At 45.7% G+C, this 22816-nt stretch overlaps 2 protein-coding genes across 3 annotated transcripts in view; one reads left to right on the forward strand and one right to left on the reverse strand.

Moving 5' to 3' along the window:
* Window positions 1-22816, reverse strand: part of LOC101911108 (histone H2A-IV) — a 232107-nt gene that overhangs the window by 44265 nt on the left and 165026 nt on the right. The gene's annotated exons all lie outside the window — the stretch shown is intronic.
* On the forward strand, window positions 47-21083 carry MGP (matrix Gla protein). Of its 2 annotated transcripts, none has more exons than XM_055807345.1 (5): window positions 47-198; window positions 17642-17794; window positions 18578-18613; window positions 19770-19845; window positions 20711-21083. In XM_055807345.1, exons 2-5 carry the CDS (start codon window positions 17734-17736, stop codon window positions 20844-20846), a joined length of 309 nt encoding a protein of 102 aa, XP_055663320.1. In that variant the 5' UTR covers window positions 47-198; window positions 17642-17733; the 3' UTR covers window positions 20847-21083. The 2 variants fall into 2 exon arrangements, with proteins under 2 accessions (XP_055663320.1, XP_005237418.1); XM_005237361.3 differs by lacking the exon at window positions 47-198 and adding an exon at window positions 14791-14947.

Genomic DNA, 22816 nt, shown 5'->3' on the forward strand with positions numbered 1-22816 from the left:
TGTGGAAATACTCTGCTGTGGGAGCCGTGGCTCTGCAGCAGTGCCTGGACTCAAGGGACATTCAAACCAGCTAAGATAGCAGCCAAGCCTGCCTGACAGCAAAGCGAAGCTGTGGAGCCATGCAAGAGCTGCCATCCTTACCCCAGGGAACATGGAACTGGGTGCACTGTGGAAGATGTAACTTCACATTCATCTTTGGTAAGAAAGAATTTGAACATCTCTAAGAGCAGAATATTAGAAAGAACTGGAGGTTTGGCAAGGGGACTAACATTTTTGTATTTTATCCCCCTGAACTGTTGTGTGTGGCATGTAATAGGCAAATGTAACTTAGAGGTGAGGGCTGGGTCTCAGGAGTGCTCCCCACATATCCTCCCCAGGCAGAAACCAGCTGCCAGGTCCTAGTGGCATCATTCAACTCTCTTGGGCACTTTCCTTTGGTACTTCCAAGTGCCTGGAGATGCACAGGTTTATGTTACAACCCTCTTCTCAGCATTTCCTACTGGTTGGCAGGGTGTTACTCCATGCAGTATTCAGCTTTCATCAGAAATCTCCTGGATACGCACATACCTTAGGAGTCTGACTCTGGGTCAGGGATGTCACCAGGCAGCAAGAGGTCTGAGAGAAGAGCTGGTGCTGAGTTTCTGCTCTTTTGTCCTGAGGCCCACAGAGCAAGGTTCAGCTCTCTGTTGCTTTTATCCTCCTCTTTCCAGCAGCTGATACAGTGCCATCTTCATGTAAATCATGCTGAATATTAGTTGAACAAGGCTGTTTGGGAAAGAGAGTGTTCAACAGGATACATGCAGTGCCTCAACTGTTGGGACTGCTATTTCTACTCACTTGTGTTCTTCAGCACAGAATTTTTTTTCTGCCTTTTGTGTAGCGTGGCCCCAAACCGAAGTTTTGAGCATTGCTGAATGCAAGGGAATTAGACCTCTGAACAAGCCCTTGTCTGCTGCAGGTTGAACCAAGACTTTCAATATGAACATCTCTGTGCCTCAGCTTTGTTGCTGCAGTCCCCCTGCTCATGGAGTGCTGGGTCTGGCCATGAGTGTCTGCTGAGCTGCAGGGAGTCTGGCTGGCAGGAGAAGGAACAGAACAACCTTTGCATCTGCCCTGAAGAAGAGGAGCGGGCTCTGGTTTCTGCATGTGGATCTGCTTGGTCAGCAGTGGTCCTGCTCTTGGCAGTGGCTGGGAGATGCTGAGAGGCCTCTGACTGACAGAATGAAGGGAAGAGACACCTTCCAGGGCATGTGACCCCAGTGCCTTATACACACAGAGGACCACCACCAGCACAGCAAGGTTGCCTGGCTTGCTCCCCACGCAGGACTGAACCTCCTACCTTTCTTCTAGGGACCGTGCTAGGCACCAGGGCCCTGCCAACTTTGAATAAAAATTTTAAAACTCTCTCTGTTATATACTAGAATAGCTGTCACAGGATGAACTTCATGGTGCTCAAGTCAGATCTGATCTCATGCACAGAAGTCCATCACTGAGCTGGGTGTGAGTTCCCAGGAGGGGGAGGACATAGCAAAGATTTAGCGTAAGATATTGTAGGAACCCTTGTCCTCCTTATAATAAAAGGAGGAAGGGCATGGCTGGCTGATGCCTCTGTTCATCTGGAAGGAAGCTGAACCAATAAATCTGGGCAGCAACAGTAGAAGCCAACACTCTTTTGCAGATGGAAGGACTGCAGGGCTTAGTCATTCTGCACCTCCACACAGGATGGCTTCCTCTCAGTACCACTAATGGCAGCCCATGGGCCAGCAAAGAGGTGGGGGCAGTTGATACAGGAGGGGGAAATATTGTCTGAAGGATGCAGTTGGGGAAGTGGTTTGCAGGACCATGAAAGAGCAGGGCAAAGATGAGCCAGAGGCTGGTCTTAGAAAAAGAAAGTGCTTGCCCAAGGGGTGATGTGGTCAGGGACAGGCAAGGGTCAGTGAGGAAAGGTGCTGAGTGGGTACCTCTGGGAACTGATAATGATGGAGAGGAGAACATAGCAGTGTTTTTTCTGAGGCTGTGAATCAAGTACTTCTTTGACTCATTTTGGCTTAGTCACTAAGGAAACTTCAGAGGAATATTCTCAGTGGAAAAACCTACAAAGCCACAAGATGCACACTGAAGAAGAAAGTACTTGTTCTCCCCTTTGAATTTCACCCTTCTCTGCTAATGTACCTACAAATCCAGGCAGGCAGGCTAGTCCCATGAGCTGCAAAGCAGTACATTTCTCTGGATTAGAGGAAAGGCCCATAGATAACGGCCTCCCTGCCTGCTCTAAGCCTCCACATGTGGCAGCTGTGCAGAGTTGCCTTCTGTATCATGGCTGCAGCCAGCACTGTGTCCTTCTCTCCTTATGCTCACCAGGGTTCAAGCCTTTGAATCCTCTGTGCATCACAGCAGCCCCTGGAGCCCCACCCTGTCCATGAACATGGTGAAAAGCCAGACCCATCCACTTTCCAGCCTAAACACATGGGCTCTGTGTGCACTCCAAGTTCCTCCTTATCCCTGTGTTACGAGTATTATATACCCTTCATGTCTCCCACCTCTCTCTTTTCCTAGGCCAGAGTTCACATTTCATCCTCATGTTAGGGGCTTTGTGTGAGTCTATGCCACTCATGTCACATGGCTGTACAATGCTTTTATCACCATCATTATTTCTTGCCTTTTATCTGGTAGCTGGGGTGTTAGTAGTATTGTTTTCTGTAACTTTCTCAGACAGGACTGAGAAGCACATCATTACTTCCATAGGTACCAGAAGACATAGTTAACATTGGTGCAGTATAGTTCTTTGGTCTGTGTGGGCAGCTAGAGGGAAATGCCACATCCTTGGATCTGATAATCAGCTATCAGGAAAGAAGGATGGGATCTTGCAGTTTCCCTGTTTTTTGTTTTGTTGCTATTACTCACTGAAATCAATGGAATAATCACCTCCAGAAAAACCGTTCATCTGTTTTCTTATCCACTGAATAATACAGGGCTGTATGACCACAATACTCTGTTTTAAAATACAGACGTGATACTTTCAGTATAAATCTGTTGTGCTCTGAGTATTCTTTGGCATTTTGGAATTCAGTGTGGGTGTTGACCCGAGGCTATTTCATGACTTCCCTTTGTGATCAAGACTTTTATTTTTCTTGGCCAATTATTTCTGTTCTTTGGCTGAGAAACAGAAGAGAAAGACAGTAACTTATCCCAGATTGTTGAGGAGGCCAGTGGGCAGAGCTGCAGTGAGAATCCAGATCTCCGGTATCCAGATTTCCTGAGCCTTAGCCATATGGCCAGTTTCTCTTCACCCTCCATCTCCCTGTGACTCCCAATGGCTACTTTCTTAAGTCAAAATGGCAATCTTTGGCCATGAATCAAGGGCTGCCTTGTTTGGTTGCTCTAGCTTGGCACAGCTGAAGCTGAACGGATCTGGATCACTGCTTTCACTCAGTCTCTCACTCCTTGCCAGTGAGAGCTTTCCTCCTGAAGCAGCTGTCTTATCCCTATGTGAGCCAGTGGGGAATGTGCTCCCTTGCCATGTGGCTTTCCCAATGCAGTTGCAGTGCTCTCTTGGATCCCCGGGCATCCTGGATTTCAGACTCCATCTTGTAGCAATGTTTTCAGGCTTTCTCCCCTCTTGAGGTTCTGTCAGTAAAGAAAATATTTTGTATTTGCCTATTCAATATTTTAATATAATTTTAAATAATTGCTGAATATGTATAAATTATTCTGTTTAAAATACTTTATTCTTAAGATATTAAGAAGATATCTTTGCATATTAAAAAAAAATATCTATGGCAGGTGAGGGGAAAATGTGAATGAGCCCCTGCTTGGTACATTTTAGTCTTGGCAAGACAGTAGCAGAAAGGCAGGGATTGTTAAAGTGAAAGGCTATTTCTGATGCTATAACTGAGATAGCGATGCTTATTATCAAAGGATCAACCATCTTTAAATGGTCATCAGCCTTTTTTACACAGATCCATCCTGTCATCCAGGAGTCTGGATGCTGGCACAATTAATGGGTCTTCCAAAGTCTTCTGTCATGCAGTTCCCTAGCATGGAAACAGCACATCTTTGGTTCTCTGCTATGACTGGTTAACTCACACAGAGCTGTAAAACACTCCGGAAGGATGCAATCCTTCCACAGACAAGCAGCCAGGAGTAGGGTGATCTAAGAATCATCTCACTAGGGTTGTCCTCGGTATCCCAAAACAGAGTCTTTTCTTTCTGCCTTGCTGTCTGTTCAGCAGCATTGAGGCTTTCAAGGGTACAAACCACTCCACATGACACTTCTCAGACTTCAGGACGGTGCTGGCTCTAGCTACACTCTCTTCCTCTCTGCTGGTTCCCTGTTTCTGTGTAAGTGACAGGCCCTCTGACCCTTGCTATGATTTTATTTATTTTTGCCTACCCCATGCTCTGGAGGCAGTTCTATCCCAAGCATAACCCTGCTGCTCCCAAGGGAAGATGCCTGCTTTTATAAAGAACAAATACCCCGTGCAAAGGGAGAACAAAGAGAACCCACCAGGCACCCTCCATCAGAGTGGTGATGAAACAAGCCTTTAGCAACAAGAAGGAATAGATTAACTACCTTGCCCTGGGGGCCCTGTTCACCCCAAGACTTCTGTTTGGGCTCTGAGTCCTGCAAGTGAAATTTCAGTGGAGCCTTGCTTGGCAGGTCTGGCTCTGCGATCTAGGACAATGAACCCTCCTTCTTTTAATAGCAAAGATAACTATATCCAGGACATTTAGAACCTGAGACACTGCTTTACCAGCATTTCACATGGTAGGGCTGGATTATTTCTGTGGCAGTTCCTACGGAAATTACATGGTTTGTGTGTCTGCTTGTCCTATCCCACCTTCCAAATGCTCAGACACACCTGACAGCAGGGCAGTGGTCTCTAAGGTATTATGGTGCCACTGGTTTTGCAAGACTAGGTGTTGGGCAGAGGAGGAAAGTCCCAAAAGCTACATCATTAGGTTTGTTATGCCAGGGGTTCTGTGGTCTTGCTCGTAACATGCCCTCACATCCTTGCTGGGACCCTGAAGCCCCCCAAGATGAGCTGCTTGGGAGCTGCTCCTTGCCCATTGCCTTGAATGGCATCAACATTCTCTGACTCACCTCTGTGCCCCCTTCTTGAAAATCCAGGCAGGGGTGTTTGCTTTGATTTGGGCTGGGGTTAGCTGAACGCCTGTCCTTGTGCTGGGAATCCACGCAGCATGCAGACCTAAAGCCCCTGCATAGTGGTTGGCTTCTATTTCTAGCTGTGATGATCAGCCAAAGGCTTGGTGCTGGTTTGTTTGTGTTTGATATATTAGATCTGTCTCTGTGAATTTCCCTGTGACAGACAAACATGACACGGATGGGTGGTGTGTGTGGGAGGGGGCTCCATTTCCAGACAAGCACCTTCCTTTGCTTTTCCCCCAGCCCCACAACCCACTTAGTGAATTTCCAGGGACCCTGTTCCCCAGGTCACTGACAAAAGCAGCAAAAAAGAGCAAGGAGGAGGGGGCTGAGAGGAATGACATGGTTATCTGCCCCAAAAGCACTCCCAAATGGAGAGCAGAGGTGCCAAAGTCCTGAGATGGGCCCCAGGGTATCAAGACCTATGTTTGATTGCTGGTTGGTTGTGCAGCTGCTATTGGCAACTGCTTTGCTCTGTCATTTGGGCTTGGTTGTGGATGCTTCCCCTGCCCCTCTCCCCAGCAACTGGGGCTCCTCTCCATTACACTCCCCTGGCCATGGCACCCTCCTGCAGGCTTTTCTCCAGGGCAGAACAGGGCTTGGAGCAGGTGGGAGGTGGCAGTGCCGTATCTGTGATGGAGGGGACAGACAGCCTGGAGAAGGGGCTGGGGCTGCTGCCATAGTGTATCCCACTGGCCAACTGGGGCAAGGATGGAGAGGAGAGAAAGCAGAGTGGGACAGGGGGAGCTGAGGCTGACTGTGGACTGTGGTTTATAGCTGCTGTTGTTCAGCCCCATGGCTGGAGCATGGTGAGCAGGTGCAGAGCGAGGAGCCTGACACCTCTCCTGCCCAGGGCTGCTGTTCCTGCATTACACTGCATCTCCCTGCAGTGTTGGGAGCCCAGTCCTGGAGCCAGCACAAGTCACAGGCTCAACATCACCATGATCATCAGCAGCCCTAAAGACAGAAAAGGGCTGGAGGTATGCCCTGGCTGTCCCTCTGCCTTTTGATTCAGTTTCTGGACAGCAAGGCAGGTCAGGTAAAAGAAATGGACGCTCAGGAGGACACATAAACATGCAGCTATTGTGGGAGAAGCTGGGGTGCTTAAGTGAGCAGTAGCGGGGAGCTCAGAGCACCGGCAATGTGGCAGGTGGGGCAGGCCCCCTCACACCCTACAGCTGAAGGCAGGTCATGAGCCCATCTTTTCTGCAGGCTGGGGAGGGCAAGCTGATCCCTGTGGCTGGTATTAGCATCCTCACCTCACCCAGAGCTGCTGATGTGGACATTCACTTTGTTTTGTATTTGCTGTAAACACATGGTGACTGACAGGTTTGTCCTTCTTCCACGCTGGGAATGCAGCTGCCCCTAGCTTGGGGAAAAGCCCTGCTGCTGTATGCAGCCCTCAGTGTCCTGCTTGCGGCTCCTTTCCCGCTGATACCTTGGACACCCTGGTATGGGGATTTAATCTAGTTAACTGGAATTCACATCTTCTGCTACCTGTTCAGGCCCACAAGGGTGTATTGTTACTTCACTCCTATTTAGCAACTTAATTTCCCAACAAAATCAAAGCCTGCTGAAATAAAGTTCAGACACATATATGTGAGTTAGCTTATGCTGGTCATCTCAACCTGTGGCTATCAAGAAAGTCCCTGGGCCCTTTTCTCTTGCTTTCTGGGCCAGTTTTCTCCACTGCAACTGCTGAACATTGGCTGAGGTGTTGAGGTTTCATGTTACCACAGCAGCCAGCTGCAGGACAGCAGCACAGAAGAAACCCTTCTCGCAGCCCAACATCTTTTCAGGGAGCTCACATGATTCAGAAGGCTGCAGGAATGAAGGACAGCAGCCACCGGGCAGGAAACAGCCTTAGCAGCAACCCAGCAGAAGCCCTTTGCTCAGCAGTAGCTTAAAGTCAGCTTTGTGCCTCAGGGCTAAGTCCCCTCTGCCCGGAGGAGGCAGAAACCTGACCAAAGCGATCTCAAGTGCTTGCTTTCAGGCAGGAGGGAAGGAGCTAAAGCCAAGCTCTCAGCTGTCACTCCAGTCTGGCAGATTTCTTTCTTCACTGGGCGTAAAGAGCTCCTTGTAACATTCCCGCTGCTATTTTACTGATGGTGCCTCTCTCTGGAAGCGCAAGCCCACTGTGATAAATTATTTTCTTATCTTCTTATTATCTCATTATCTCCCCAGCTAAGGCATAATGACAGCAGATTTCTGTTTAGCAGCCTGGTGTCTGCAATGGTTGCTGGAGGTCAGCAACAGATTATCATTAGAGCGATAGTGAAGAGTGGGCCAGAGATATCAGATAATGCAGAAGAGCTCCAGGGGCTGAAAAAAGGTTGAACTTGGGATGCCTGTACATCATCTGTCATCACCAAGCCCCAGGCTTGCGGCCTTCAGTAGGTTCACTAGTGAAATGACCATCTAGAAAGACAGATGCCTACCTCAAATAGCTGAAGTGACAGGCAGATGGTAGGCCAAGTAACATAGGGGAAGGTTTGTTCTACAGATGTGTACAGATGTTTGGTAAATAACATATGCACAGCAGAGTTTCTCATACCACGTCTGCTTGGGAAAATGTATTAAAAAATGTCCTCATTAATCTTACACTTAGCCAGCCAGCAGGTTTGTAAATGCTTGTATACCCAACATGGGACTTGTGAAGTGTTTTTTGCTGATAAATGTACAACAATATTTTCCAGTGCAGGTATGGCTGTAAGTGGGAGAAGTGAGAAATCTCAAATAATACAGCCCAATGGGTGCCAGGAAGTATTGTAAACAGATCCTGTCACTAAAACAGAGAGGGAAAAAACATCAATTAAAGCCCAGGAAGGACAAAAGTGTCTTTGCTGGCAGGAGTCTTTAAAGAAAGGCCCTGCTATGGAAAAAACCTCTATGCAACTTCTAGGACTGATACATGCTATAAGTCATATGTGTGATTTTATGTGATTTTTGGCACCTGTATTGAGTCTTAAAATACCATCCTTTATCATGTGTGGAGATATAAAAGGGCAGATAGTTTCAGCACAGCAGATCCCAACCAACGCTGACCAAGCCAAGTGAGGGAGGATGTTGAGGCTGGGTTGGATGGGGCTTTGAGCAACCTGGTCTAGTAGAAGGTGTTCCTGCCCATGGCGGGGGGGCTGGAACTAGATGACCTTTAAGGCCCCTTCCAACCTAAACCATGCTATGATTCTATGAATCCAAGAATGTCACCTCATGCCTGAAGCACTGCTGCCTTGCTCTTTTTCTTGTGCATCTTTGCCATCCGTTTTCTCCCAGAGTCTAGCTAAAAGGACCATGAGCCAAAGTGGAAAGAGCTCTGAAAGAAGTTTTTTACCACACAGACCACTGCCCAAGCTGCAGAATGATGTGAGATGGTTTTGGATGAAGACTTTTCCATTCTGAGGACATCACAATGTCTTCATGTTACTTTTTGATACTTCATTTTGTAGTAAATACTGTTGCAATATTGGAGGTCAATGTGAGACACTACAGAAAAGGAAGGTTGTTTTATTGTAAGCCACACTGGTTTCACTCACTCAGACTAACACTTTCATAACCACATATTCATAAGCACCAAGATGCATTTGTTCCTACTATTTGGTTTTCTTGCAATCACATAAAAGTTTCAAGGCATGGGCTCTGGAGTCCTCATCATGTCTCCTGGGTTTCTCTTGGTTTGACCACCATATGCTCATTTTAGATGCATCTTTTGCATCCTTCAAGACCTGGTAGTGACTATGATCTTTTGCCTCTCCATCTTTTCCCATATCTGAGGATCATTAGGCCTCATCGTGTTTTGTCTTTTCATCTAGGTATCTTTCAATCTTGTTCTTTAATTTATCACCATCATCTCTAGTGGTTTGAATTTTTCCTTTCATTAAGCCTGTCCTAAAAAAAGGACATATCTTGTTTTAAACTGTGCTTTGTTTTTCCCAGTCTGGATGTCCAGAGGATTGGTGTGTCAATATTTGGGATTTTAATGATCTACTAATCTAGGTGCCATCAATATGTGCTGTTTTTGTAGCCCTTCTTATGCCTTTCTTCCCATTGCTTCCACACCCTGACCTCTTCTTTGTTCTCCGTTTTTACTATTCTTATTGTTTTTTTAATAATTTAAAGGAAATTATGACCACTAATGACAAAGACATCCCTGGTAAAGCGGTGACTTCTGGACTTCAATGCCATTTTAGGAAGAAGGAAATACTAATTGAAAAGCAATAAAAAATGATCTGATTTATCTTTCCTTCTCCTTTAAAAATTCTTCTGTGCTTTATGGGAACATGAAATTTCTTAGCAAAAATAACCAATTGTCAAATTTAATACAAATAAACCATAAACATGTATCCAAAAAGCATATAATTAGCGTGTGAAATTCATTACTAAGGAAGGTCATCAAGTCAAATGACTTGGCTAGCATGTGATGTTAGGAACATTAATATAATTTGTAGTTATGCACAGCAAGATAAGAGTAATCAGATTTCGTGCTTTAAGGAATAAGAATGTCTTTCTTCTTGCTACAAACAGCATTTCACAATTAGCTGGGTATCATGCATTTTCCCCCACCCTCTAGCCTTCCTTTGAACTCTATCAAATATTGAAAACAGAGGCCAAGACCAGGGGCTTGGTGTGCCACAGAAAAAGTTATTTACCTAATAAACACAAAATTTATGATACTGTAGATACTGAATCCAAGACAGAACAAAGAAACATATATAACACTACAGGGATGCTTGTAAATATTTCAGTGGCCTGCTGCGTTCAAGACAGACAGAACAGAAATCTTTCATTCCAATCTTGGCTTCACAAGGACTGGCAGGTTTGGAGCTAAGTTTGTTGTTGAAAAAAGAGGCATTATTGTTATTTTTTGTTTACCAGATGGATGAGAAGAGTGAAACCACAGCTGCTTTCTAATCATTCTGCCTGTCTGGACAGGAAGTAAGGCGGGTAAACCTTATCTGACCCAAAAGAATGAATCAGGTCAGGACATTTTTGTGCTCGTGGTGAAGTGAGGGGCATGAGGGTGGAAAAGGAAGAAAGATTTCTGCTCCCCTTTCCCATAAGAGTGCTTCCCAGAAGCATGCTGTTTTCATAGTAAGAGTTCAGACTTTTTGCTTGCTTCATTTTTCATAGGATACTTGAAGTTCAAGCAATTCTAGTTACTTATATGGATTGTTTAATCCCTACACAGTAGCCTCTGCCAATTTTTTCAATATCCAAATAATATTAGCGTTATCCTCTCCCTTCCTTCCCAGACAGCAACAGAACTAGGCTGATCAGTGTACGTGGACATACGTGGGTGGGTGGAGGGGAAGCCAAATGAAGTGACAGTTAGGTCTTAGCCCTGAATGCTTTGGTTGCTTTATTCAGTGAATTAAATAACCTTGGTTTGTTGTCTGTGAAATTTTAGTCTTCTGTGCTCATGAACTTCCCGTTACCAGTAATCTTTTTTTTCACTGTTTCAGCCAAACACAGCTGTTCTAGGAAATCTTGGCTGGAGAGAGTCAGGCTTTAAAGTAATGCAATGATATCCCATGGAGAAGAGTGCTGAGTACTGGAGTTGAAGGACTGAGCCAGGCTCACTTTTTGCAGCAAGCAGAAATGGAGAGCAATGAGTTCTTATTGAGCTGTACTGCTGACCCCAAATGCTCCTTTATTTATACCCAGACTGTGATTTTTCCAGGCCACTGGACTTCATTTTGAAGTCTGATGGATTATTACGAGGAGTAACATCAGGGATCACAACTCTATAGGCCATGACTGTGAGGTTGTATCTTACCACTGATCTCTGAATTTCAATAGATTAAACATTTGCCACCACCAACTGAATATAGTGGCTAAACCCCTCTCCAATCTACCAACCAATCAACCAGCCAAACAAACCCCACAGTTTACCAGTTGGAAACTTCTCCTTGTGGTCATGGCTAACGTGGAGACAGGGTCAAATTATGTAGGATACTGCAGGTGGAAGAAGAATTATCCTCTCACCATCTGGCTTTTGTCAGGGAGGAAGGATCTGGACCGTTTGATGGTGTTTAATTTCACTCCTGCTCCTTGGCACTGTGATACAGAGCAACCAGTTATCCCAGAGCCCAGAGTGATGCCCATCAGGCTGAATGTACAGGTGTGTTCCACAACCACGGGCAGGGGAAAGTCATTGGAATTCATTGTGTAGGATGAAAAGGGGAGTTTCTGAAATGCACCCTGGTCCAAAACACTGGAAGAAGCATGAAAGAAAATAGCTGTGAGCTGGCATGGGAACCTTCCTCAGCCACAGAAAACGGACACTATCTGTAATCTTCTGAGAATGGTTTCTACAATACTCATAAGACTATACATGGATTCACTTTGTTAGAAGAAGTTTCGATTAGAACCAATGCGTAGTTTTGCACTAGAAACTTATTTTTGCACAAAGCTGTAATGCTGGTGGCAAAATTCTTCTCGGGAAAGGTGGAAACAAATATCAAAGATATGCGCTTAAATATTTTTAGGGAAAAAGAGCCACTTATTTGTTACAAATTTACTCTTCTCACCACCCCACCAATGACATGAAAATTAATAATTTAAGTTATTTTGGGGGGAAAAAATTGTTTGATTGTTGTGAAACTGGATTTCTCCTGTTTCTGTGCTCCCCTTTTCTTTTAATATTTGGAACATTTTAAATCTAGTTTTGAAATGTTTAAATCTGTGTTTTTCCCAGGTTGAACTATCTATTGAACTAGTTTTAGGGTTAATTTTGAGTAGCTGCGTGAGTTTGCTGCCAGAGCTAAGACATGTTCAGATATATATATATAAAGTTCTTTAAATGTCTGTAATGTGTTCCATTTATTTTTATTTCACAGTCTTTTGACTAGCTCCTGTGTTTAAAAAACATCTTGCTTTCTAAAGCTTAGTGTCAGTATGCTGCTTTTCAGCACGATTTATTCCATGAGGTTGTTGACTTTAATTATATTATGGATACTCGGACACTGCTACTTAGTGGCTCAATTACACTTGCTTCTTGGATCAGTTCCTAGGTATTACTTAGGACGAAATGAAAAAATAAAAATAGTCTTGTTTTCTCATGTGCTGTAGAACTAGTTGTTCCAAAAAGCACTTGTTTATCATGTTGAGAAATCGCTTCCTAAGCCACAGATCGTGTGGTGGTTGACTAACTTACATCCTGAAACACAAGAGCAAGCTTGGAAAGGGCTGTCCAGATTGGTGAGTCCAGTTACTTGATACTCTGGACAACTTGGGCTTGGAAACCCTCCCCTGTGACAGAGCTGATAGGGTCTATTCCCTTGCTGCAGTGCTCAGTGACTCTGCTTAAACCTTCCTAGCATGAGCTGGGCACTTGGTGAGGGACACATGGATATGGATTAAGACCCTAAAGAGGCTAGAAATGAGAATTTTCCTAAACATGAGAGCTGTGGGCTCTGCAACAGCCCCTGGAGGAGTACTGGAAACAACACCTAATTGCCAGTCCATTGGTCTACTGGAAAAGCCTTGTGGACAGCCCAGGGAAGGAGAGGTTTGGTGACTCCCACAGTCTATGGTGAGAAGATCTGTCATTTTGGGGATGACTGCAACTCACCTCGCCTTATTAGTCCTCACCTATACCACTTCCCACAGGAATTCTTCTTCCATGAACATGGGTGACCTGAGCCACGCAGAGGACTCCTGCTGAGGTCCCACTGATATCTTTATCCAGTGGCACTAACAGGTGCCCATCTCTGCTGGCACATTCTCAGTAGACATCTCAGAATCAGTATTCTGTGATCACCTCTGGGTCACAGTTGTTACTTTTGTTCCCTGTTTACTTCCAGTTTATAAGCTTTTAATTTACAGAAGGATTCTTACAGCTAATCCCCATGGAAGACCTTGACTTTATGCTACAGCATATTACTCTGTTTCTGTTACTCCAGCTTTCAAGGTCACCTTTCTACTCCTGTATGAGGTCTCAGACCTCCTTTGCACTGATGTTGCTTTCATGCTTTGTGTTATAAACAAACTTCCTCCACAAGTATTCCCATTTTAAGCCAGTCATTAATGGAATTATTCAGTAAAGCTAGTCCCAAGAGAAATTCAATTAGTAATCTCTGAACATTTCCCCTTTCCGCTGCTCAAGCTTCTGCCCCATTTGTCTGGTTCTTTACCATCTCACAATTTTGGCTTTAATGCCCATTTTTGCCAACTTCAGCAAAAACTTGCCAGATGGCACAGGAGCCAAGGCTTTTCCAATATGTAGACAGATGAGTGTGACCAGATCTTCTGAGTCCTGATTTCTTTCAGTGTTCAGCATGTCATAGAGCTGAATATTCAGCTGTCCCTGAAAGGTGGTAGAAGAGGGCAAGAAATATCCTCCTGTTTGTATTGACTTTCAAAGGCGGCTCATGACCATGTGTCCTATACCTTCAGGAAAGCTCAGGATTGCTGTTCTCAGGTTCTGAAGGCCAAAAGCTGCTTGTACAAGGGTACGTGCTATGTGGTACCTTGTTGCCACAGGTAAGTCTGAACTTTCCCAAACTTATCAAGCACTGTAGGAGCTAAAGATCCCACCCTTGGACAGGAGCCCCTCACTGTTCTTTGGGAACCAGGCAAAAGTACATAGATCAAAAAATGCATGTCAGCTCTAAGGTGACAATGTGTCCTATACAAGCACAGCAAATCCCACCTCTGTCCCAATAATTTGGTGGTTCTTTAACTCCATGGTTATACTATCATTTTCATTTTGCAACCAAGGATGTAAGCCTAAGACCAGACAAGCCACACTCACCAGTTGTTTGGTTAGTGAATAGATGTGATGGGTTTTCTCACTTAATGTCCTGAGCCACTGATTCTGCAGCTGGTCATCCCTCCTACCTCACTCCTGCTGAGCTCAGACCATCAGGCTTTGCCTGCCCTTACTGAAGGGTGGGACATTATGCCAGCACCCATGCCAAGAATGCACTGGGCACAGTTCTCTGCTAAGTGAGGGAGCACTGATGCAGGTTGCTACTTGCATGGGTTCATCATCCCAGCATGGTGCACTTGTGCTCTTGGCTCAGGTGCAAGCAGGGCCAGAAGCCCAATAACCCAGCCCGGCAAGCACAAGTGCATATCCTGGGTTGTCTGACACGTTGTCCAGCACTGCTGTGAGTCTGATCTGAGCAGTGAGGGCACCTTTCAGGGGCTTGGGTTTGTGCACGCCAGCTCTTTGCCACAAAAGGTTTGTCACTTTTGGAGGTTTCAGAGCTGCCTCTAAAAGCAGACACTTTTGTTACGTGAGTTTTCAGCCTGCCATTAAGAGGGAGGAACAGACAGTTGCAAAAGGAGCATGAAAGGAGATGGAAGAAGGCTCCTAGCCTCCTGCTCCCCATGGAAGAAGGTGCCCTGGCCAGCAGTGCAGCTCTAGTTAGAGCATAGCCAGGGAAGGAGGGTTTGGAGGGGGAAGTGTCTTGCTGCAGGGAACGAGACTCAAGCTTGTCCTCAGACCTGTGCCCACTCCCTGCTTCTGGGCACAGGAAGGCAGCCTGGATGTGGTGATGACCCCAGTAGCCCCTGGTGTCTGTTCTGGTTCTCTCCCCTCCCTCTTGGCTCAGTTCAATGTGACTGTTGGTTTCCTGATTGTGGGCAGAAGGTGTTTTTGGCAGAGAAGGTGGTAGCTTGGGGGTGGATCAAGAGTGGGAGACAGAAGAGGGGAGGAGTCACTGATTGAGGCTAATAAATAAAGGGCCCCTCTTCTTCAGTCCAGGGTCCAGGACGCTGGGAGAGCTGCCCCTTCAGGCAAGAGCTACAGGCTGGCGGGGAAGTGACAGCTTAGTGAGTATGCAGGGACTGCCTTGCTTTTCTTGGATGGCTGCTCATTATTAATATCTTGCCGGTGCTTCACAGCTGCAGAATGTTAGGAGTGGTTGCTATGGCGTGTGAATTATTGTGATTCTCCTCTCTAGCAGAAGACAGGCCAGAGGACTGATTTTCTGATCTACCCTTTATTTGGGGGACTGTGGATATTTCCCTGGAATTTGCAGGCAATTCATCTTAGCTTCTCTTTTTGAATTTCTAACTAGGGAATGCTGCTAGAAAGCAGGGGGAGTGGGCTCACTATGCTTCATGGTGTGTTACCTCAGGGGACAATCCAATGATACTGGGGAGGGGAGATATGTGCTGGAGAAGTATTGAGTGCAGGAAGAGCGAAAAGAAGTGCTTTTGAAAGGGAAAGTGTTCCCCAAAGGAGATTTGTTGGTATAGGGCTGTGTAGTCAGCATGTTCATTAATCCCTTGGAAAATGCATGGCCTCTGAGGTGAAAAATGAAACATTTGGGTTAAAGTGGTGTTTGTGGCTCTTCTGTGGTTGATGGCAGGGGATGCTCAGGCATCCTGGGATCAGAGCCCTCTGAAATGGGAGCAGAGTATTCCAGGGAGCATTGTGCTGTGCCCTGAGTGAAAGCAGGTAAATAAAGAGGGTTTGGCTGGAATGTGCATTGGAGTTTCCCACTCAGCAGCCTCACCTTCATTCCAAAGTACTCCCAACATCCTCCTCTCTGTATTCCACTGCTTTCCTGCTGGGGTCTTTCCTCCAGCCTCTCCCTCAAGCCTCCCTTTCTTGGCAGATCCCACAAACTCCCAGAGTGTACAAGACATTCAGGAAGCAGATAAAATCCACATTCAACATGAACTCCAAAACCGTGGGCTCTAAAGAATGCAAACAATCCTGGAGCAGAGAATTCCCTTAAAGAGACGGAGTGGCAGGGCACAGAGGGACAGCAGAAAAGTCTCAGTTCTCCTCTGACCTTGTGTCTATAGTAGACTTCTGGGTTTTGCCCCAGCACAACCTATTTTTCCTACTTATCTCAGTCTGAGCACTGAACTGGCAGGATGTGGATGGTATGGGGGGCATACATGGTGCAGGACTGAGCTGCTTTCCATGTGGGGCAGGATAATGGGGAAGAAAAGCAATTCTTTCTTTTTGGTCTGAAGTTGAAGGCCCTGCTCATTTTCTCTCCCAGTGACCAAAGGCTTCAGGCAAGAGCCATAAGTTTGGCATTGAAAGGGTAAGTTGTAAAGCCCAGAGCAGTTTTGCTCCACTGAACTTTCACTCCCCATTGGGGAAGTGCTAGGCTCCAGCTAGCTGTTCCTGTAGTTCTTGGCTGTGTCACCTGCAGCATCCTCCCCAGACTGGCCTCTGCAGGTGACAGCAGTGATAACACCACACTGGCTTGGGGGGAATGGCCTGCACCCAGAGTGCACTCAGTCTACACCTTGTCAGTGAGAAATCCTGATGCCTGCATGTAAGCATGAACAAAACGGGCAGTCACCACAGCTTGGATCAGACATAACAATGCTTATGTCTGTGCCCTTGGCTCATCCTCAGGCAATATACATGGTTCCAGACCCACCAATGCCATGGGGGAGGGCTGGCAGGCACTGGGTATCCACCTTCCCTCCCTGCCTTGCCTCTAGCAAACTACTCCCCTTTGTTTTTCACCCAGCATGCATGGCCATCTCTGTAACTCCTTCATTCTTCTTTCACTCCCTCCTACTGTACCACAGAGCTGAAGAGGGGAACACCCCATGTTTTGTCCATTGCTGCTGTCCATGATATTAGTTCCAGACAAGCTCTTTAGGTGCTAGAAGGCAAGGTAATGCTTTCAGAGACTGCTGGCCTGGGAGATTAATCCCAGCTGAAAAATCTTGCATTGACACCTGACTTCACTGCCCAGTGGGATGAGGACTGTTAGTGCTATACCAGAGAGGCAGCAGTCCTGAGAGATATGGTTACCTCTGCCTTCACCAAGATGTTGTCCCTTAGGCTGGAAGAACAGTATAGGGTCAGGACCACAGTGAGGACATGTAGAGACAGAGTTCTGGGTGCTGCTGTCATATCAATGCAAAAATTATGATACTTCCAGCAGAAGGGATCCTTCTAGGTTACTGCTTGTCACTCCTGAGGCAGTAAAGTAGGAAAGGGGAAGGGACAGTAGGGCTGGATTCCTCTTCTGAAAAATTGACAGGCTGGAACCACAGCAGGGGCCAACTAGCAGGAGGGGGACCAAGTGGGGAGGGAGTGTTTGAAGCCTCATTCTGCATGTCTCCATTGGCAAAACAGCCAGAATGGTTTGGCCTGGGTGTATCCAGACAGAGGTTGGCAAGGGCAAAGAAAGCAGATCAGAGGAAAAATTAGAAAGGCAAACATTTACATTTGAAATCAGCACACACCTCTCCCTCCGGGCCCCCAGCAGCCCCTGAAATTCCTTCCACTTGCGCAGCCAGCTTTTCTGAGCATGGAGTGCTAGTGACATGTTTGCCTGTGAATTATGGCCCCCAGCCCTGAACTGGGAGAGGAAGGGGGCATGCCCTCTCCTTCCCGAAACCTGATTCAATCTGCTAACAGAGGATGTTCTGTAATGGCTCCATAAAGAGTGTATACCAGCCAGCCATCGCCTTCCCCAGGCTCTTCGTGGGCCCCCTCCTGGCTCTGTTTTCATAAGAAGTGTTCCACTGCTAATTTTGCAGGCAACCCAGAATCTCCAGCTGCCCTCAGTGGGAAGAGAGGAAGGAAGACACAGAGAGAGAGACAGTGAGAAATTCCTCCCTGCACTGGCACAATGCGCACTCTCATCATCCTTATGGTCCTGGCTATCTTGGTGATGGCTACTACTTGCTATGGTAGGTGACCTTTTTTACTGGGTAGAGTGATAACTACAATAAACCTGTAGACATTTTTGGATCTGTTCAGATGGTTTCTACTCGACTTTGTGTCTTCTTTCTCCTTAACTTGATCTCTTACCTGCTTTCTTGCCCTTGTATCAGATCCTCCTAGCCCTGCTCCAGACATGTCAGTTCCAGGTATTGTGGCTTGTGGTCTAGGATGCTTCAACCTCTTCCTCTCTATTCCAGTTCACCTTGCAGACTGCTCTTCTTTTTGTCCCTCTGTTGTCTGGACTACAATAAGAGTTCTTATTCTTAACTTTTTTCCTTGTTAATGGGGAGATCTCTCCTTCTCCTTTTGTAATATCAGCCCCCTTTTCCTGTGAGGCACACAGTTCCATACTAATGGGATTAAGATACTGTTTCATGCAAGAGTCAAGCACATCTCATTGTACTAACCCATTTCCTAAGAACACATGCAAGCTTTGAAGGTAAGCAGGTATCATAGCCACTGTGGTGTCAGGAACATGAAGGTGAGGAACTATGTTTGAGAATCACACACTGGAAGACCAAGCACAAGCCTTGAAGTTCTGCCTAAGGCACCAGATAGCTCCATTCTAAACTCCTGAACACTCAAAACTCCTCAAGGTCACACCACTGATACCTTTCTCTTCCTTTTAAACAGGTGCCTAAAAATGTGGCTTCTCTGATTTGTGAGTGTTCTATTGACCTGTGGTGTGTGAAAGACTCTGAATCCCATCAATACTCTGTCTTACCATGTTTCACTCTTTCTTTCCCCAGAGTCCCGTGAGAGCATGGAATCCCATGAGTATTTCAGTAAGAAACTGCTTTACTATCTTCTTTAATTTGAAGTGTGCTCAAGATCATATTCTTGTACCGTAGGGATTAAATAAGCAGAACCATTCAGTCCAGGGAAATTGAATTTACTGGGTGATGGCATTTCAGGATGAAAAGCAAGAGAGTTAAAAAGAGGCTTCACATGTTTGAGCACAAATGCATAACACTGTTTTGCAAAGAATATAATGAGAATTGGAAAACAGAGTTCAGATCCCTGCTAAGTGCACCTAAAAAAGGTTAAGTGATACTAGAAAAAGACATTGCTCAAAAAGCCTGGGGATGAGCATGGGAATAGGTACTGCAGAAAGCAGTGACATGATTTGTTCTCCCCCAGGGACAGAGAGAGCCTTACTCTCAGCACCTTGGAAGAAGCAGGTGGGATGTGTGGGCAGAAGGGATCCTTTGTCTGGAAGAGAGAGTTAGTGTTACAGGAAGAGCATGAGAGGGTGGAGAGTCTCACTCTGGAACAAGTGATATCCTGGAGGGGTTTGAGAACAGAGGGATCAAAACTAAAAAGAAAATACACCATCTGGAAGAAGGACTTCACAAAGAAGCTAGTCAGAAGAACAAAGGCACACAGGCCATCTAACACCAAAGACATCCACAGACTCCTGAACTCTGCAATAGGACTGTGATGTTTTTCAAAAAGGATGGAAGGGGCCTTCAGGCACCTCAGTCCAAAACTGCCACACAGACTGCTCAGTGACTGCCTAATCTTGGAGGCAGATATATTTACTGAGGCCCTTCTTGTTTTTACCTGTAATTTCACAATTCTGGTAATTCTGCTGAGTGTGCCCAGACACCCCATGGTCTTGCACAGCTTGGCACCTACCTCTTGGCAAAGTTCCACTCACTCAGAAGGGCTGTGGCAGAAAAATCACAGTAGCTTTTCCTCGGGTGGCTTTAATAACGGCAGAGTGAGAGCAGCGTGTGCACTTCCATACAGGCTGCACAAGCCAGAGGGAGAGCCTGTGTATGAACCAGCAAGGTGGGCAGCAGGAAGCATTAAAAGGTCCTGGGTTTCACTGTGCATGGGAGGGTGGACAAGTAGGTTATAAATGTGGAAGCTAGCTTTTGTTGAAATCTGGCCTTGAAAAAGTGTCTATCTGCTCTGAACAATGCCTTGCCTTCTCAGGACCCTTCATCAACAGGCGAAGTGCCTATGACTTCATACAAGCTCATGCAAGACTACAAGCCATCTCTCAGGAGAGGTACGTTATGGCCTCAGGACACTGAGGATAGGGGTGGGGAGAGGTGTCTCCCTGTCAAGCACAGGCTAGTACCAGGGGTGGAAGCCACGGTGACTTCTGAGAAGCCTCAGCCCCTCTGTCAATGTGAGGTGCCCGTGAAGTCCCCAACCTTGGGAGAGGTCAGAACTCAGCAGAGAGCGAGTCCTTGTGTTTGAGGACATGTCATGTGCTGGGAAGGCTCTGTTTAATTTGTCTGAAGGAAAAACCAACAGGAGAAGGAATCAGTGTGGGAAGCTTTGTTAAAGATCTTGATCTAGTTCTCAGATCTCATGTGGAGTTTGCATGACCTTTTCTAAATCGTAGGGCCATCTGGGGGCCAACTTGCCTCATTTATAAAATGCAGATATAGGTGGTTTCATGCCTTATGCAGGGCTTATGAAAATAAAGGCTGAAGCACAGAAATCATGTCTTAGCGAGGTGTCAAGGCAAACCTTCACAGTACTGGGTGGCCCTTTTGCAGGCTGTTTCAGGCCTTTGTTCCATGCATGGCTTTGGGGAAGAGCAGAAGAGCTGAAGGCAGCAGGCTGGGAGGACTGCAGAGGAAGGACTCTTCCTCAAATTGAGGCACAAGCCACCTCCCTTTCCCCACCACCCTACTTAGCCCTGAAATAAAAGGTTATGTGAGGAGGCAAAACATTCCTGCTGCAGCCACATTGCTCCCAGGGGTGCGGTGAACACAGAAGCTGGTATGCTAAGGTCTTTGTAGCTGGATGATGGAATCTGTTGATGGACCTTTAATCCTGGAGCGGGGTTGTGGGGCAGAAAAGGGCTGTAGACAGATATTTAAGATGACAGTGCTTACTCCTTACCTCTCCTATTTTTGCAGGATCAGGGAGCGTAATAAGGCGCCACAGGAACTTCGGAGGGAGATCTGTGAGGACTACTACCCCTGTGATCCTGCTTCTCTCCATGGCTATCCTTCTGCTTACAGGCACTATCTTGAGAGGAGGAGGACTAAGTAATGGATGACCTGTCCCCAGCCTGAGGCCTGGAGCCCACAGCATCCTCCCAAAACATGCAATGGCTCTGAAACATATTTAGTTGCTCATGTCCCTGTATGTTATCCTGCCCGCTGCTTCACTCCCATCTAGCCATGGATTCCTACACTGTGTTAATTAGCCCTGAGCTGATGTAGCAGAGATCAGAAAGAGTTCAGGATGTGGGTATTTACTACACAATAAATTGCTGGTTTGATACTATCTTCTCATGAGTCACAGTATTTTGGTGTGTGTGTGTGCTATATTCCATGAAGAAGCTCAGTTTGTTTGTTTATCATAGACTCTGGTGCAGATTACAGAAAAAAGCCACTACCTTGCAATCACATGAGTTTGAAAGGATCTACAATATTTTTGTTCCAGGGTCTACAAGTGGTCCTTTTAAAGGTCACTGGCAAATTTCATTTCCCAGTCTTAAGACATCTTAAAATGGCATGGTGTCTAAAAGGCAAAGTGAGATGCACTTTTTGAAAATGTAATCTATACTGTCTTTCATTAGTTGGGGAAACAAAATTCAGAAGGTGTCTGTTTAATCTTAAAAACAAAGTTAGGTTAAGAGTTAGTGACAGGTAAAGCCTGTAAATTGCATCTTGTTTATCCAGTTACCCTCAGGTCCTGACATAGGGTGCTGCTGTGGAAAGGAGTGTGTGGTCCAGACTTTACCCATATTTTCTTTTGGAATCCCCTTTCATGCCTTTACTTCCACTTGGAATTATTCTGGTAGTGCTAGAAAGCTGCAGAAACCAAAGATGAAATGGGGCTACAGGTGGTAAATAAATAAACCTGGTGTTTGAGGCAAAACCCAACTTTCTTTACTTAGAACAATTTCACGTTACTGTTCATAACTTGAAACCAAGATGTGGCCTGACCCTGTGCACAGGTTGCTGAGCACCTCCCAGCCCACTGAGGAGCAGGTGTGACTGCTGTCAGGTTGTCACCAGCACCAGGGCACCTGGCAAAGCCTGTCCCCAGGCCAAGAGGCACCAGTGTTGAAATGCCTGTGTTGAATTCAGTGCTGCTCTGGGCTGGTCAGCAGCTACAGCAGCTTGGACGCTCCTTGGTGTGGGGGGTATAGGAGATATAACAACTTCTCAGTTCAGCACAGCTGGTTTGCACATTTGTATCTCCAGGCTTCCACAGGCACTTGCAGATTATAGAAGTGGGAAAGAGTCACGGCACACTATCAAAGACTATGAGGTATAAAGGATCAAATAGTTGACTAATTTGTAAAATTAAATCTAGAGCCAAATCTATCTGTCACAATAGAAAAACGCATCTTCTAAAATATGCTTCAAGGCTTTGCCAACTTTGAAAATGAACTTTGGGAAAGAAATATGATTTATTTATTGAAAACACTTCTGATAGGAAACTCCACCCTGACAGTTGCTAAAGTTTTGACCAAAGGAAAAAGTGTAAGATAAATGAGTTTAAGGAAAAAAACCCATACAGTTTAGGTATATTTACACCCACATTTTTTCTGCACGTTCCCAAGTGGGTGAATCTTATGATCACCAACCGGAGCAAAACTTCCATAACCCAAAGTCAACAGGTCTGCAGTGTCTGGGTTTGAGTTGACACTATGACACTAACAAAACAGAAGGTAGTGATGTCTGGGTCTGTATCCAGAAATATCTTGTGATTCCAACCTCCAGTTTACCAATATAAATAATGAATAATACCAGAGATTTCTGTGGGATTTTGTTAGTGTAAGCAATAACCAAACATGTTTAAGAGACTAAATGCTGGTTAGAAGGCTTGGGAAAAGTTGGGAAGAGAAGTAAAGCTGTTTGGATTACTAGACTTGTATATTTATGTTCTTTCAAGTATTCTTTTGGAAGCATAATTTTCCTAGAATACCTATTATTTTTAGACATTTATTTATTTATTTTTAAGCTGTTGCTCTTTAACATACTTTTGCTGGAAGTTTTTAGCATATG

Source organism: Falco peregrinus, chromosome 6 (genome assembly GCF_023634155.1).
Source record: "Falco peregrinus isolate bFalPer1 chromosome 6, bFalPer1.pri, whole genome shotgun sequence".
Lineage (NCBI taxonomy): Eukaryota > Metazoa > Chordata > Aves > Falconiformes > Falconidae > Falco > Falco peregrinus.